This window comes from Rhincodon typus, chromosome 5, assembly GCF_021869965.1.
Source record: "Rhincodon typus isolate 14 chromosome 5, sRhiTyp1.1, whole genome shotgun sequence".
Classification (NCBI taxonomy): Eukaryota; Metazoa; Chordata; class Chondrichthyes; order Orectolobiformes; family Rhincodontidae; genus Rhincodon; species Rhincodon typus.
In genome coordinates, this window is record NC_063336.1 from 10,032,928 (window position 1) to 10,051,158 (window position 18,231).

The 18,231-nt window shown below is 44.5% G+C and overlaps 1 protein-coding gene across 1 annotated transcript in view; it reads left to right on the plus strand.

The window, feature by feature from the left end:
* The window catches only part of LOC109913754 (xanthine dehydrogenase/oxidase), a 193,491-nt gene that overhangs the window by 17,784 nt on the left and 157,476 nt on the right, over positions 1-18,231 (plus strand). Inside the window, 5 exon segments of the mRNA XM_048596660.1 lie at positions 4,694-4,773; positions 7,551-7,608; positions 9,254-9,350; positions 11,643-11,751; positions 13,062-13,188. Of these exon segments, the coding sequence (XP_048452617.1) occupies positions 4,729-4,773; positions 7,551-7,608; positions 9,254-9,350; positions 11,643-11,751; positions 13,062-13,188 (436 nt within the window). The 5' untranslated portion in view covers positions 4,694-4,728.

An 18,231-nucleotide genomic window follows, 5' to 3' on the forward strand; every position in this document is an offset into this window, starting at 1 on the left:
GATAGATTTTTAATCAGTAAGGGAATCAAGGACTATGGGGAAAAAGGCAAGGAATTGCATTTGGAGATTGCCAGATCACTATGGTCTCATTGAATGACTGAAGAGACTCAATGGGCTGAATAGCTTACTTCTGCTCATATGTCCTATGGTCTTATTGAGATCTTCCCTGGAGACTTCTTTCTCACTAAGGTATATCTTTACTGTCCTGAACAGCAAAATTAACTTGGTATCAGAGATTGTAGGAACTGCAGATGCTGGAGAATCTGAAATAACAAATAACTAGTGAAGGGTCTAGGCCCGAAACGTCAGCCTTCCTGCTCCTATGATGCTGCTTGGCCTGCTGTGTTCATCTAGCTCTGCACCTTGTTGTCTCGGATTCTCCAGCATCTGCAGCTCCTACTATCCCAGCTAAAAGATGTCTGACTTCCTTTGTGTTTGCAAACACTCCAATATTTTAACAGCGAACCACCTATCTCTTAACCAAAGAAACACACCAGTTTGCTGCTATGACAATACCCTATCCTGAAACGCATTCAAAGTTCAATTTACGAGCACCTTAAACACAGAGACACTTGCTGCCTCAAATTCAGAAGGTGTCAAATGACAATGCAAATCTGTAACACACCCTTTGTTTGGTGAAAAACGACACAGATCACAGAACCTCAAACCCTGTGGATGCAGGCCATTCAATTCATCACAAGTCTAAAACAGCCCTCAAAAGCAAATCCCACCCAACCCTTGCAATTTCCCCCTAACCTGCACACCATGGGTAATTTAACAGGACCAATCCACCTAAGCTACATATCTCTGAACTGGGGAAGGAAACCCACACATATAATCACCCAAGAGGTGGAATTGAGCCTAGAGCCCTGGGGCTGGGAAGGTAGCAGTGCTAACCACTAAGCCGCTCTGAACTATGGAGCTTATGTGACAAAGAAACCATCTTGAGCTCTATGTTTGAACAAACCAACAGAATCTGCTTGCAGACACACAGAATTCCACCAAAAACATTCTAACCAGTTGCCAGTTGTCTAACCAATGAAGGCAACAAAGGACAATACTTTAAACAGGGAAGAAGGGTCCACCCCCTCACTAACATTGAGTTCACTGGAGAACAATTTCTAAGAAATAAGACAATAGAAAACCTCTCTGAGAATCCTTTGCTTTACCAGACTTAAATTTTTAAAGGGCCACCCGCATCTAAGAAACTGCATACCTGCCAAGAAGGAGGCAGAGATAGTTAGAGGTTACATCTATATTGTTTTATCTTGATCTGCACTCCTCTAATTGTAATTCTATACATATCCCCAATTTTGTTCACTCTGTGGTGTCATCACTTTAAGAGTGATGTCTCCTAAAGAAGCACAACATTACAAATGAGCCAAGTATCTAGATGTCACCACATGACTATAAACCACCATCAGTAGGCATTGTAGCTCCCTAGACAAAGTATAAGGCTAAAGGTAACTCTGTACTGTGTGGAAGGGTTAGCTGCAAACCAAATCACCAAAGTTTTCAAGGAAGCAGAATCTTTGTACCTCATTTCGATGGCACAAAAACAAACTACATTTAGAGTGTTGTGTTCATTTCTGGTCGCTACATTACAAGAAGGATTTGGAGGCTTTGAGAAGGCGCAGAAGAGATCTACCAGGATGTTCCCTGGATTAGAGGGTATGAGCTATAAGGAGAGGCTAAAAAAAACTTGGGTTGTTTTCTCTTGAGCAGCGCAGGCTGAGGGGAGACTAGATAGAAGTGTATAAAATTATGAGATGCATAGATAGGGTTGATGGTCAGAATCTTTTTTTCTCAGAGCTGAATTTCTAATACTAGGGGGCATGCATTTAAGGTGAGAGGGGGAAAGTTCAAAGGAGATGTGAGGGGCAAGAGTTTTACACAGAGAGTGGTAGGAGTCTGGAACGCACCGTCAGGGGTGGTGGTGGAGGCAGATATGATAGGGGCGTTTAAGGTATTTTTAGATAAGTACATGAATATGCAAGGAATGGAAGGATATGTACCAAGGGCAGGCAGAAGGGATTCGTTTCATTAGGCGTCATGTTCGGCACAACATTGTGGGCCGAAGGGCCTGTTCCTGTACTGTACTGTTCTACGTTCCAATCCACTCGCCATCCGGACTTGGAAATATATCCCTGTTCCTTCAGTGTTGCTGGGTCAAAATCCTGGAATTCCCTCCATCAGGGCATTGTGAGTCAACCTACCGCACATGGGCCGCTGTGGTTCATGAAGGCAGCTCACCACCACCTTCTCGAGGGCAACTGTGGACGGGGCAATAAAATGCTGGGCCCACCCAGCAATGTCGCACAAGTGAATGAAAAGAAAATAATTTGTTAAATTTGTCAACTGATAATGCGATTTATAAAAGACTGAACTGTTGATGTTGATAATAGATTTGACAATTGCCTCAATACTCATTGAAGAAATCCAAAAGAACCTAAGACCGTAAGACATAGGAGCAGAAATAGGCCATTCAGCCCATTGAGTCTGCTCTTCCAGTCAATGAGATCATACCTGATCTGATAATCCTCACTCCTTTTCCCCGTAACCTTTAATTCCCTCACTGATTAAAAATCTGTCTATATTGGCCTTGAATATACTTAATGATGCAGCTTCGACAGCCCTCTGTGATAAAGAATTCCACAGATTCACTACCCTCTGAGAAACAAAATTCCTCCTCATCTTTGTGTGACCCCCTTATTCTGAGATGATTACCTCTGGACCTCGACTCTCCCTGAAGGGGAAATAACTTTCCCACATCTATCCTGTCAAGACCCCCTAGGAATTTTGTACGTTTCAATAAGGTCATCTCTCATTCTTCTAAATTCCAACCTCTCCTCATTGGACAGTCCCTGGGATCAGCTTCGTGAACGTCCTCTAGACTGCATCCAATATCAGTATATCTTTGGCGATCAAACGAAGATCACAGCATTAATTTATTGCGAGCAGATGGAGGAAGGTATCAAGTTATTCGGGCTTGATAACAACATCTGCAAGTATTAGGTGCAGCCAAAAATATTGGCATTGTAACTAGGACGCATAAAGCAAACATGGTTTTTGGCATGTGCTGTCGACCACCTACATTGCAAAGCTATGCTGCATTCCAATTCCTTGTGAGGCATGCAGCATGAAAAATAACACTTGGAAACCTGACTCAAACGATATGGCTTAAGGCTACAAACAGAAAAGAGCCCAGCATTAAGGAGGGTGCCAGACACCTGCATAACAGTAATCTAACAAATGAACAGCAGAGCAGACTCAATGGGCTGAATGGCCCACATTTGCTCCTACATCTTATCACCCTAATTTTATAGCAAAAAAGACATGAGATAAGACCCAGATCAGAACAAATTCCAACCAGGCTTTTGCGTGCTGAGTATAACACACCGCATGGGCAACATTGGGCAGTTAGAAGTTTTAGCCACAGTTTACATCATTAACCAATGAAAAACCGATAAGCTTACTCTCGAAACCAAGACTGACATGGGAGTTAGTGTAAATATCTAAATTTTGAAGGACATATACCCAGACTGGTGGAAATCAATGGCACAAATGATAACTGCTAATTTCATTTATGTACAATGGTCACTTATCTCTTGCATTAGCACATTAGCAATGCAATGCAGATATGGCAATTGAGCATGGAAGACACAGATATTTTACCTGGTAGAATCAAACAGACCAGCATCGTTTGTGATCAGCAATGGTACACGAAGCACCAGAAGAGACCAAGAGTGATCACATTGGCACAGAATTTGCAGCAATTGTTGCAATTGATGTGAAACATGAATGTTGGTCAGTGCATTTAGCTAGGGAACCTCAGAGGGACACTACCTTCAGAGTTCAGCCAAAGGCATGGCCTTTGAAACTTGCATATCTCTTACTCAGCCTCTCCCTTTGCCTGAGTCATGGTGACCCCTAGCTCAAACCAACACCAGCCCCGTTTCTCGAATGAGAGAGCAGCCCCATGGTTTGGTATGACGATGGTGACTTTTTCGATAGTAGAAGAACTAATAGTAACACTGGGCTGGCGTGTGGCTCTGCGGTTAGCACGTTGCTTCACAGTGCCAGGATCCCAGGTTTGAGTCCACAGGCTACTGTCTGTGTGGAGTTTCTATGTTCATCCCTGTGTTTGTATGGGTTTCCTCTCACAGCCCAAAGACTTGCAGGTTAGGTGGATTGGCCATGCTAAATTGCCCATAGTGTTCAAGAATGTGGAGGCTGGATGGGTTAGCCTAGCAAATGCAGGGTTACAGGGATGGGGTGGGTATGGGTGGGATGCTCTTGGGAGGGTTGGTGTGGGCTTGATGGGCTGAATGGCTTACTTCCAAGCTGTAGGGATTGTACAATACACACTCCATAATTGCTGATTGTGTGTCCGTGTCCTCAGCCCTAAACTCAAGAATTCCTTTTCTCGACTTCTCTGCCTCTCTGTGTCTCTCCCTTCTTTCAAAGCAGTCCTTAAAAACTATGTTCTTTGCTTAAGTTTTAAACTTTTGGTTATCTGTCCAAACAGCTCCAGATGTAAATTTTGTTCAATAATTCTATGGTGAGGTATTTTGCAACATTTTATTGTATTGAAGGTGCCACACAGGTTTATGTTGTGGTTACTATTGCAAATTCTGGAGGGCTGTACTGCCTGTTGTCTAATAGTTTTATTTTTGGTCTTGTGTTTTAACAGCACAGAGAGAGAACAGTGTTAAAGGGGGCTCCACAATGAAGGAGAGCCATGAGCTTGTTTTCTTCGTCAATGGTCACAAGGTAGGCCAGAAGACCTATCACAAAACGAAAGACCTATAATGGTTCCTCTTCATTGTTTTCAAATCTGTCCACTTGCTACCTCCCTGTCTCTGTTATCTTCTAAAGCTCCACAACCCTCCAATCCTGCAACGTCTGGGATTTTATATGTTCCCAGTTTTAATTGATCGATCACTGGTGGCCGTGCTCTCAACTTCTGAGATTATCTACTTCAACCTTTTAACTTCTCCACTCCCTCCTTCCTCCTTTAAGATATTCCTTACTTAAAATGTGCCGCCTTGACCAGGCTTTTGTCTTCATGTTTCCTGATCTTGCTGGATATGACATCTTCCTTTCAATATTTACGGTAACCAGCGCTACTGGTTTGAATGAAAGCAGTCCCACTATCATGGAATAGAACTACAAAATGATTACTGCCCAGAACTGGGACTATTTGCTCCATTGTGTCTGTGATGGGTCCCTACAAAACTGTTGTAATTAGCCCCATTCCTCCTTTCCGATTGTTAAACCAAATTTGATTAAATCTGGTCATTTAAGAGCAGATGTCAGATAAAATGATTGGAATCTGCTAAAATGTTGTCAAAATCCAATGTGTTTTCTCATTTCCTACATGAAGTGTTACCTTTCCACCCAGGCACCTCTTCGGTTGGGACTTCCAACAGTCAGACCTTCAATGACTGACTGACTCTCAATGCCCTGGAGGCAACCAAGGACAGGCAATGAAGATTTTCCTTTCTGTTGCCACTCAAGTCCAAAGTGCAAAAATAAGAACAAATTACCTTGCTCAAACAGGGCAGCACGAGTTTCTATTCACTGATACCATTCCCTCCTGTGGCTGACCAAGCTTGTGGTGTCAGTGGAGGAGCACCTCAATGCCTTTCAGTGGGTTTGGCAAACCTACCTTTGCATTCGTAGCCTCTTTGCTCCGGCCACTGTTCTCCACTTGGTGTTCACATTTGCATCTGGTGGAGGGAGAGACACCTCCGTTTCCCTCCACTCAGCAAGCTGAACTGAATTGAATTGTATTAGCTTTATTGTCACCATAATTTAAAGCTCCGTTCTGATCCACAGCATTCCTGTTAGTCCCGAATGTTCCTTAATATAAGTTCAGCTTCCTACAAGGAAAATGGGAACCTTCCACAGGGAGCAGAGACATGAGATTTACAAAGAAAGACCCTGGAGAATTTTGGCCCAATATTCCATCCTCCAACATAAAACATTTACCTCCTTCACCATCGGTATCTGAAGGCAACAGTCTGTGCCACCTTTTCATGGATTTGGACATCCCTGGCAAAGCCAATATTTGTCACCCATATAATCCCCACAGTGTGGAAGCAGGCCATTAAACCCATCAAGTCCACACCAACCCTCCGAAGGGCATTCCACCCAGACCCATCCCTATATTCCCTATTGCTAATCCGTGTAGCCTGCAGATCCTTGACACTATGGGGCAATTTCCCATAGCCAATCCACCTAAGCCTGCACATCTTTGGACTGTGGGAGGAAACCGGAGCACCCGGACGAAACCCACACAGACACAGGGATAATGTATAAATTCCACACAGACAGTCGCCCGTGGGTGGAATCGAACCCGGGTCCCTGGCATCGTGAGGCAGCAGTGCTAACCACTGAGCCACCCCATAAAAGGAGAAATCCCATTGCTCTTCAGAAGGTAATAGTGAGCCACTTTCTTGAAACGCCGCAGTCAATGTGCTGTAGGTATAGCGCAATGCTGTTAGGGAGGGAGTTTCAGAATATCAACCCACTGATACTGAAGGAACAATGAGATTAGCTCCAAGTCATGGTGAAGTGTGGCTTGGAGAGACAGCTTGGAGCGTCTTCTACGTTTATAAACGCTATCACCCAGAAAAACAAGGACAGTGCAAGGGATACTTCCCATTTTGCTACCAAGTTACCAAAACTCTGCTTTTGCTATTCACATCATGTACTGCAGAGAAGGGTTAATGTCTGGTAAGTGGTTAAATTCGTTCCAATTCTTAAATGCTAATATAGCATAAAAATTGGTGGTAAAGTTTTTAAAAAGGTGACTTGCCTGACTAACTAATACATTTAGGTAATTAAAACTCACTAAGGATGGCAATTCAGGTGATGTATCAAGACTGCAGTATGTGGGAGCTCCTGGATACCATTGTGATCCAAGGTAAATGTGACTGCAGTAAGAAGTTAGGACAGCTGTGGCTCAAATTTTATGAACTGGAGGCTTAATGACAGACACTGTGACACATCAGTTACCTGCATCCTTTGAACCAGAAGGCGGTCACACCTCTGAGGATGGGGGTCTTCTGATACGTCAGGGGCTGTCAGGATATGCGTGACTCTAACTGAAGCAGGCAAGGGGATCAAGAAGGTAGGATTGGAAACCACTTCAATTGCCCAGTCGCTGTGAGGTTTTCCCCGTTTGAATGAAAGAGGGACTTGAAGGGTAGGGTTTGCAAACTAATCATGGCACCATGGTGCAGGAAGGTACTGAAGTTGAAGGGATGGCAAGGAATGCAGTAGAAGATGATTATATCGCCAATGACTGGTCCTTACATTGTGTGAGTTTCATGACTTGAACCGTAGGAGACACTGCTGTCTAGCCAATAAGAGGAGGGAGGTCCATCAAATGGCAGACTCTCCACCCTAAATGGGTTGCTGCCATTTTGATTCGACAATTAATGGACTCATGAGGGGATTGAAGGAGTAATGTTTAAATTTGTTAAAAATGAATGGTGGTTAGTGGCTAAAACTTCTGTTTTCTTTGGTCTGGCTTCCTACAGATTGTGGAGAAAAATGTGGATCCCGAATTGAACCTTCTAACTTACCTGAGGAGAAAATGTATCCATGAGAGGTGACTTGAGTTTGGGCAAGTGAGGATGCTCCAGCGTTATACTTGGTTGAGCCTCTTGTAACAAAGCCCTGATTAATGACCATCTGAAAATTGTGTTCCCCGAGCATTCCCAGCTCTGCAATCTGAAGTTATTCCATTAAGTATGTTCCGTTCTATATCTTACCACCTAAAGAAAAGTTCTCATTTTTGCCTATGCGCTATCAACATATTTTGGAAACAATTGAATATAAAAGCCAGTTAAACCAAGTCACAGACATTTTTTTCCCATTCCGTGGTAGTCAAGATATCTGGTGACTGTAATTATGGTGTGTGATTAGACTGGCAGTAACTTTGCACAGAAGAGTTGCATAAGCAGCGACATTGGACCATATTAAAACTTCATAACTGATATGATAACTCATATCATCATTGACTCAAACCGAATCTATAGCACAGAAATAGAACATCCAGCCTCACCAGGCAATGTTTATAAGATTCTTCCCATTGTAGCTCATCTAATTCCTTCACTTAGTCATCGATTACTTTTCACTGATCAAGCTTTTTGCTGCAGCATCTCTGCTAGCTGGTCTAAGTGGTAACAAGTTGCAAATTCTAACTACTATCTAGGTAAAGAAGTATTTCCTGAATCCTCTATTGGATTTACCAGTGACTTCTTTATGTGTAGGCCCTGGTCTCCCCTCAAGAACATCTCTATCTTATCAAACACTTCCACAATCCCAATAATGTTCAGCAGAACACCCTCAGAGCCTTTGCTTCTCCAGAGAGAAAAGTCACAACTTCTTCCAATTTTGCTGATAACTATGACCGTCATAGATGGCCCAAGATCCTTATAAAGTTTAACTTCTCCAAAGCCTGTACACTCTTTTTAAGATAATGTACAAAGCCTGATCAGATTAGACTGAGCTTCTATTTTATGGTTATTTTATTGGACCTTTTTGTTTTTAACATTGATTTTAGTTGCTGCAGTTGCATTCTGTACTGCGTAAATATTGTATGGAAGCAAGACAGCGGTGCATGTTGCATGGTTCATCAATCTAACAGGTCCCACTCTAAATCTAACACTGACCCAACTGGTCCCACTATAAATTCCTTCACTGCTCAACTGGTCCCACTATAAATCCAACACTGACCCAACTGGTCCCACTATAAATTCCTTCACTGTTCAACGGTCTCACTGTAATCCCTTTCACGGGCTCAATGGTCCTATGGTAAACTCCATCATTAGTCCAAGTTATTCCACAAATCCATCACTGGGACAACTGGTTCCACTCTAAATCTAATCAACTAGTTTCTCTATAAATACCTGATAAACTCCTTTGGTAACCTGATTTCTCATGGAAACATGTCAATACAAGGTAAACAATTCTGATAAATCGCACCCAATGGGCCGAATGGTCTACTTCTGCTCTTACATGCTTAGGCCTTATGGCCTATTCTTTATTATTCAGAGACGGTGATACCTGGCATTCTGCTGGGAGTGTTTTCAATGTTGGTGGAGCTGTCGTACCCATCCACCATCTTGAGCAGTAACACTAGGGACGGCGATGGGGTGAGGAGGGGGACTTAGATTGCTGTGTGTCTATAATGTTATTGTTGACAAATGCTTTCCTTAATGTAATGTAACTGTGCCAGTGGGTCTAACTGGAACCAAGCTAGGCTGTGGGGAAGGAGGATGTGGCTCCTGTACGGTGATGGTCTCCAAGTATAACCATCTTGAAAAGAAGATCATGTATCCTTTCACAAACAGTTATATGAGAAGCATTGTACATTAAAAAAAAATTCAATGTTAATTTTGAACAATTAAGAAAGGAATGGAATGTCCCATCAGTGAGTTACTGTACTGGCCAGTTCCTCCAATCACTAGAAATGCTAATGGCTATGATAGGCCTTAACATGTCCAGAGGGAAAATTCAGGAAAAAATCCCAACAAACGTTGGAAATGAATGTACTGGATGCTCCATTTCAAAATAAAAAAAGGACTCACTGGATTGGTGTGTGTCACTTCACAGAATCCCTACAGTGTGGAAACAGGCCCTTTGGCCCAACAAGTCCACACCAACCCTCAGAGCATCCCACCCAGCCCAATTCCCCTATACTACACATTTCTGGACACAATTGGCAATTTAGCATGGCCCATCCACCTTGCCTATACATCTTTGGACTGCAGGAGGAAGCTAGAGCACCCAGAGGAAACCCACGCAGACACAGGGAGAATGTGCAAACTGCACACAGACAGTTGCCTGAGGGTAGAATTGAACTTGGTCCCTGGCACTGTGAGGCACCAGTGCTAACCACTGAGCCACCATGATTTGTCCTTTAGAGCTGTCCCTTCCGAGTGAGCTTTCAAAATCTTCCATGAGTCAGTTGCCTCGTCTTTGACTTTGTCTGTTGTCTTGGAGCCATTTGCGAAGTGCACAACCATTTTATTCAGCACAGGGCAGGACAGTGGCTCAGTGGTTAGCTCTACAGAGTACTGGGCTAATGGTAAGATTCTTGGTAGTGTGGATGAGCAGAGAGATCTCGGTGTCCATGTGCATAGATCACTGAAAGTTGCCACCCAGGTTGATAGGGTTGTTAAGAAGGCGTACGGTGTGTTAGGTTTTATTGGTAGAGGGATTGAGTTTCGGAGCCATGAGGTCATGTTGCAGCTGTACAAAACTCTGGTGCGGCCGCACTTGGAGTATTGCGTACAGTTCTGATCACCGCATTATAGGAAGAATGTGGAGCATTGGAAAGGGTGCAGAGGAGATTTACCAGGATGTTGCCTGGTATGGAGGGAAGGTCTTATGAGGAAAGGCTGAGGGACTTGAGGCTGTTTTCGTTAGAGAGAAGAAGGTTAAGAGGTGACTTGATAGAGACATACAAGATGATCAGAGGATTAGATAGGGTGGACAGTGGGAGCCTTTTTCCTCAGATGGTGATGGCTAGCATGAGGGGACATAGCTTTAAATTGAGGGGTGATAGATATAGGACAGATGTCAGAGGTAGGTTCTTTACTCAGAGAGTAGTAAGGACGTGGAATGCCCTGCCTGCAAAAGTAGTAGACTTGCCAACTTTAAGGGCATTTAAATGGTCATTGGATAAACATATGGATGATAATGGAATAGTTTAGGTTAGATGGGCTTCAGATTGGTTTCACAGGTCGGCGCAACATCGAGGGCCGAAGGGCCTGTACTGCGCTGTAATGTTCTATGTTCTATGTTCTGGTGCCTCACAGTGCCAGGGACCCGGGTTTGATTCCAACCTTGGGTGACTGTGTGGAGTTTGTGCATTCTCCCTATCTCTACGTGGGTTTCCTTTGGGTCCTCAAAGAGTTAGCCAAAAGATTTTAGACCATAAACGCATCTCAGTTAGATTGACTGCTTGTTTGTGATCTGTGAGCAAATTTGCCTCAAGTCTTCAACTTGGAAATGCTTTGGGTAGTGTCACTTTGAACAGATTTGCTTTATTCACTCATGGGACCCGGGCACTTATTTCTTCATTGCCCCTCTCTAGTTGCCCTTGGGAAGGCGATGGGTGAGCTGCCTTCTTGAACTGCAATCTATGTGGCATAGCTAGACCCACAATGCCCTGAGTGATGGAGTTCCAGGATTTTGACTGAGCCTAATCAATTCTATGACACCACACTCCCTGTGGAGGGGACAAATAGGATGGAGCAGGTCAGGGGCTGAGGTACAAGTCTGTGGCTCCAATGCTTAGATGTTCATCCATTGTAAAATAGTCCATCTCACTCACCTTCTATAATCCTGGCAATCACATGCTAATATCGTTGGCTGATTGTAGCAATCAACCTCTATCAAGTAGTTTACACTGAAGCCAAGCATGGCACAGAGAAATACACTCCAGTGGTGGAAAACTTTTGGTTTCAAATTCCTCCCAGCATGTCGCTCTCAGCAATCGTCTCGCATCAGTTCCCCTGTGAGTGAACGTTGGGCCGTCATGCCCAGGCACACCTTGTTCCTCAGTGCATTGGTCATCGCTGTGTGGTGACACAAGCCATCCTTAACCACGATGCCCCCAGACACATTGCTGTCAATGCCTGCCTTGCGCCGCTCTGTTCCCTGCACCGTACCGCCGTAACCACTGTCGAAGGGATTGGCAGTAGCACCACACGGCTTCACCCGGTCCAGGTAAGCCTTCCAGGTCACACTGGCACCATGCCTTCTGTCTCCTTCAAGAGGAATCCTGCCTTGAATGGTGCCAAGGATTATGCGGAGAGACTGGAGTTTCTCTCCTTAAAGCAGATAAGGCTAAGAGGAGATTCGATGGAAGGTGTTCAAGATAGCGAGGTGCTTTGATCGAGTAAATAAGGAGGTGCTGTATCCAATAGCTGGAAGGTCAAAAGACACAGATTTCAGGTGATTATCCCAAAGTGCCAAGGGCTATAATAGGACACAGCAAGTATTATGATCTGGAATTTACTGCAACTGGGGGGGTGGGACAGAATTTGATTCAAATGCTATATTTAGAAGAGAGTTGGGTAAAGACTTAAAGGGAAAATACTTTGCAGGGCAATGGGGAAAGTGCAGCGGCGTGAGATTTGTTGAAAATCTCTTTTGAAAAGCCAGCACAAAAACGATCTGTGCTTGGAAATAGTTGGTGGTTTCCATACAGAGGGCTTCTGGTCATGTTTAAGTTTCATCACCTGCCATCCCTGCTATAACCAGCATCCACTGGCAGTAATTACCATCTTGTTGCTTGACTTTGAAACACGTCACTCGTTTCTTCATCAAGTGTCCTGCGAGAGTGGGCCTGTGGGTTTATGCTGAGGGCCAGTTTCACAGAGACTAGAGATTTCCCGTATCTTTGCGAGTGGTCACTCTTCCTGCGTGAGTCAGCAGAGAGATGCTGATGGGCCTTTCTGACCTCACCACTTAATCTGTCCCGCAAGCACCTGCCATGACTGACTATGTGAGGATCAAGGGTCCTTGCATGTGCAGGGTGTGAGAAATAGCCACTCAGTGATCAAACTCGCAGTGAGTTCTATAGGCTAGACCCCAAGCTGTCAATAACTCTGTTAACGTGGCTGGTATACAGATCTCAAGTGTTGTTGGTAATCTTTACACACGTGGTTGGTGAAAGTGACAAGTGTAGAACATTACAAGTGCTCAGCAATAGGTAAAATATTAGCCGTCTCTGTAGCAACTATGATTTGTTGATGCTCCATATATCTGACTGTACAATGAGTGATGGGAGGGTCAATATTCACCTTCGTCAGTGAATAAGTGTCTGTCCTTGCCCACAAAACCCATCCAGTTTCAGTTTCCTCTTTACAACCTTGGCAAAATCAGTGGAAGCCAGACCATTCAATCTATCAAGTCCATGTAGATGTGTGTTTCTCTGCACGGGGTAGCCTGAACCCACCCTTGCCACGAGCCTGCCATGGCAGGTCAACTTTGCACGCTGTCAACTCTCTCCTTTCATTGCTTTGCTTCACCAGGAACGGATAGCCAAATCCCATGGCTCCCAGTGTGGATTCTGCACCCCCGGGATCGTCATGTCTGTGTACACTTTATTACGGAACAATCCAGATCCCACAATGGCAGAAATCGAAGACACCCTCCAAGGTAAAGTAAGCTCATGGGAATTCACCAGCAGTGGGGGGAGTGAAAGGGGTGATCCTGACTTGCACAGTTAGCCGCTCAGGAGACAGAAAGGAGATTAAAGTGAAGATACTGACACATGAATAGCCTTTGGAACAGTCTTGATGGGACGAATGGCTTCCTTCATTACCTCTGGCCCAGGGCTTGCTTACCGAGTTGGGTAACTCTAACCAGGGCATTTGCTAACTTGCCTTTGCCCAGGTGAGGTTTTGTCCCTCAGTGGGTACAAGGAGAACTCAGCTCTGTCAACTCCCGAAGCATCTGGTAGACACCAGGAAGGTTGGTGCCAAGGCAGGCAGGTTAGAGGACCTGCTGTAGCTCTCAGGGACTTCATTCAAGTCCTTGTAGAAGACTCTAGGCTCTTTAGCCCTCTCTGCTAAAATCCCCACCCATGCTCCTTTCCCCTCCATATCCCAAAGCAGCTCAGATCCAACCTCTGCTTCTCCATCTTCCCCATGGCCCTCCATGTTGCCATGTCAATGTAATGTCAACTCACCCAGTATCTGGTATGGTTAGATTTCCAGAACAACGTTGAAATAAAATCAAACCCAGAGCTCAATACGGAATTGATTGTAACAAAACTCCCTCTCATGAAAGCCTCAAGGATTTTAAATCTCCTTGAGTGGTTACTCTCTTACAGGATTAAACATATTCATCTTTGTACCTCTCATTGTGTTAAACTGGACAATTAAATAACTCACTGGAGGAAAAGGCTGCACAAAATATCTCCATTGGCAATGAAGTGGACACCCAGCCCACATCAGTGCAAAAGATAAGGAGCAATTACAACAACCTTCAGCTGGAAGTGCCCAAAGGATGATCCATCTTGAACTCCTCTTGAGATCCCCAGCATCACAGATGCCTGTCTTCAGCAATTTCAATTCTCTCCATGTAAGATTGAGAAGAGATTGAAGGCGCTGGCTATGTGTGGGCCCATAGCCCTGACAGCATTGTGGCAATAGTCCTGAAGACATGTTCTCCAGGTTTGAGCTAGAACCCTAGTGAAGCTGTTGCAGTACAGCTGCAACTCTAACGTCTACCCAGCAATATGGAAAATTTCCTAAAATGTCCTATCATCAAAAATAGGACAAATCCAACCTGGCCAATTACCGTCTGCTCTCGATCATTATCAAAGTGATGGAAAGGGTTATTGCTATTGCACTTACTCAGCAAGAACTGATGGTCAGTTTGGGTCTTGTCAGTGCCACCTAGCTCCTAACTTCATTAGAGGCTTGGTCCAAAATTGTACAAAAGAGCTGAATTTCAGAGGCGAGTACCTTTGACATCAAAGCAACATTTGATTGAGTATGTCACCAAGGAGGCCTTGCAAAACTGTCTTACTGCTGGCTGGGAGTCAAACCTGGCACGTAGGAAGATGGTTGTGGTTGTTAGGGGTCAGTCACCTCAGCTCCAGGACATCCCTGCAGGAGTTCCTTAGGGTAGTGTATTAGGCCCGACCTTCACCAATGACCTTCCCCCTATCATTCAGTCAGAAGTGGGGATGTTCGCTGATGATTGCACAATGTTCAGCGCCATTCGCGACTCCTCAGATACTGAAGCCACCTATGTCCTTGGGCAGGAAGACCAGAGCGGATTCCAGGCTTGGCCTGATAAGTAACATATACACCACGCAGGTGCTAAGACTGAACTGTCTCTAACAAGAGAGAATCTGACCATCACCTCTTGCATTTCCATGGAATAACTATCACTGAAACCCCCCTTCCCCACTATCAACAGCCTAGAGTTTGCCATTGACTTGAAACTGAGCTGGACTGGCCATGTAAAATATAGTGGCTATAAGAGGAGGTCAGAGATTATGAATCCTGTGTGTGTTAACTCACATTGAATATCAATGTAAAAATCAAAATATGAACTCAGAGCCCCTAGCTGAGATTGTTGTAGCTTTTGAAATTAAGCCAGACATTTATAATGAAGAAAGATAGTAGGAACTGCCGATGCTGGAGAATCTGAGATAACAAGGTGTAGAGCTGGATGAACACAGCAGGCCAAGCAGCATCAGAGGAGCGGGAAGGCTGACGTTTCGGGCCTAGCCCCTTCTTCAGAAATGGGGGAGGGGAAGGGGGTTATAATGAATCATCGTTTAGGAAATATCAACACATAACCCTGTTTCAGCTGCTTCATAAAATGCTACTCCAGCTGGCCTGTAAATCAAAGCATTTCAGGAGGGCTGTTAACAGACACCTACAGCTACTGCTAGGTTAATTTATTTTAAGCTTTAAGATTAAAAAAAATTTGGAATATGACAGTTGAACAGACCTTAACAACCCATTAAGAGACTTATACCTACTCCATATATTGGTCATTCTCACTCTGTGGGTAAGGCCCTCCCATCAGCAGATTTGAATGGCAGAATGCCAGGTAGCTTTCTCTGCTTGTCCGGGTGTAGTAGTAGCTGCAGGCTACCTTGTGAGGCGGTGTCACCCCTATCCCCAAGTGGTGATGGGTGGGCCGCTGAATCTGTCCTTTAAGTGGAGCAAAGACATGTCCATTTTTGAAGTGCCTTCTGTCTGTGTTGCCACTGCAACCTGTTGATGTTTCCTATCTGGAGGGCTACCATATGGCATTCCGACCTTGAGAGCTCGACAGTCATCCTTAATTGGATTGCATGGTCGCACTAGGACCATCAGTTGTTCACTCTGAGGGAAATCACTTTGAGGGATTGCTGTGCAAACACAGCATGGGCTTCTGACTTTGACCTGAGCCCGATGGATGGGTTCAGAAGCCAACAGGGGAATTCCTGAGCCAAGACTGTAGAGACAGCAGAGGAAATTGTGATCTTAGATTACTTCTTTTGCTTCAAAACCCATGAATTGAAAGACCGATACACATAAGACACGGGTATGGCGTATCTATTCTTATTAAAAGAGGGACATTTGCCTTCGGGAATCATGAATGGTGTTCAATAATCATTAGCTGGGAAGTTGGTGTCTTAACAATGGTGAAGTTTGAGGTAAAGATTTATGAGGAAGGTCGACACATGATAAACTGGAGTTAGAATCCTTTCATTGAAGGACAAAAAATCAGATTGAGTGAGGAATCAACAGTGATGCTCCCCCTTCCTTAGAGTTGATATCTTGAAGATAACAAAAGTTCCAAGTGGACATGAAATGATTCTTCCTTTACCCTAGTTCTAACAGAGGAGAAATTAAAATGGTGATGTAGCAAACTTAATATCATATTGTAATCTAACAAAGTTTAACCCTGGAAGACAGTGATAGGGGATTACTTTGCATTGTATATCAAAAAGTAAACAGTTCTTTATAGGTACACCCACAGATAGAGAGGAGATGTATGGGATAAAAGCATGGGAAATTTCAAGTTGCAAGCTGGCCTTCCCTTGTTTAGTTTATGATAACAGGATACTTGTGACCTTTCTACTCAACAGCAAGTCAAACATAAATGTGACAAAAAAACACTTTTCAAGTCCAATCTCTTTAAATTCCCCTTTAAAGCCACAACCTGTCACAGGGACCAGGGGATCTGCCACGTTCAGAAGAATTTTTCAATATACCTACTTTGGATGTGGGCATCTTTGGTGAAGATGGCATTTATTGACCATCATAAGACCATAAGACCAGAAGACATAGGAGCAGAGATTAGGCCATTCGGCCCATCGAGTCTGCTCCGCCATTCAATCATGGCCGATAAGTTCCTCAACCCCATTTTCCTGCTTTCTCCCCTTAACCCTTGAACCTCTTGATAATCAAGAACCTATCTATCTCCGTCTTAAATGTACTCAATGATCTGACCTCCACAGCCTTCTGTGGCAGTGAATTCCATAGATTCACCACTCTCTGGCTGAAGAAGTTTCTCCTTATCTCCGTTCTAAAGGGTCTTCCCTTTACTCTAAGGCTGTACCCTCGGATCCTAGTCTCTCCTACCAATGGCAACATCTTCCCAACATCCATTCTGTCCAGGCCATTCAGTATTCTGTAAGTTTCAATTAGATCCCCCCTCATCCTTATCAACTCCAATGAGTATAGTGCCAGAGCCCTCAAACGTATATGTTAAGATTTCCATTCCTGGGACCATTCTCGTGAACCTCCTCTGAATCCGCTTCAGGGCCAGTACATCTTTCCTGAGAAATGGGGCCCAAAACTGTACACAATACTCTAAATGTGGCTTGACAAGAGCCTTATAGAGCCTCAGTAGTACATCCCTGCTTTTATATTCAAATCCTCTCAAAATAAATGCAAAAATTGCATTTGCCTTCCTGACTACTGACTCAACATGCAAATTTACCATGAGAGAATCCTGGACTAGAACTCCCAAGTCTCTTTGCATTTTAGACTCCTGAATTTTCTCCCCATTTAGAAAACAGTCCTTGCTTTTATTCTGAGATAGTAGGAACTGCAGATGCTGGTGAATCTGAGACAACAAGGTGTAGAGCTGGATGAACACAGCAGGCCAAGCAGCATCATAGGAGCAGAGAGGCTGACGTTTCGGGCCTAGACCCTTCATCAGAAAAGGGGGAGGGGAAGGGGGCTCTGAAATAAATAGGGAGAGAGGGGGAGGCGGATAGAAGATGGATAGAGGAGAGGATAAGTGGAGAGGAAACAGACAGGTCAGAGAGGCGGGGATGGGGCCAGTAAAGGTGAGTGTAGGTAGGGAGTTAGGGAGGGGATAGGTCAGTCCAGGGAGGACGGACAGGTCAAGGGGGCGGGATGAGGTTAGTCGGTAGAAGATGGAGGTGCGGCTTGAGGTGGGAGGAGGGGATAGGTGGGAGGAAGAACAGGTTAGGGAGACAGGGACGAGCTGGACTGGTTTTGGGATGCGGTAGGGGGAGGGGAGATTTTGAAACTTGTGAAATCCTATTCCCAATTCCTTCGCCTCCGCCACATCTGCTCCCAGGATGAGGCATTCCACTCCCGTACATCTCAGTTGTCCTCGTTTTTCAAGGACCGCAACTTCCCCTCCTCAGTGGTCGAGAACGCCCTCAACCGTGTCTCCCACATCCCCCGCAACTCATCCCTCACACCCCGTCCA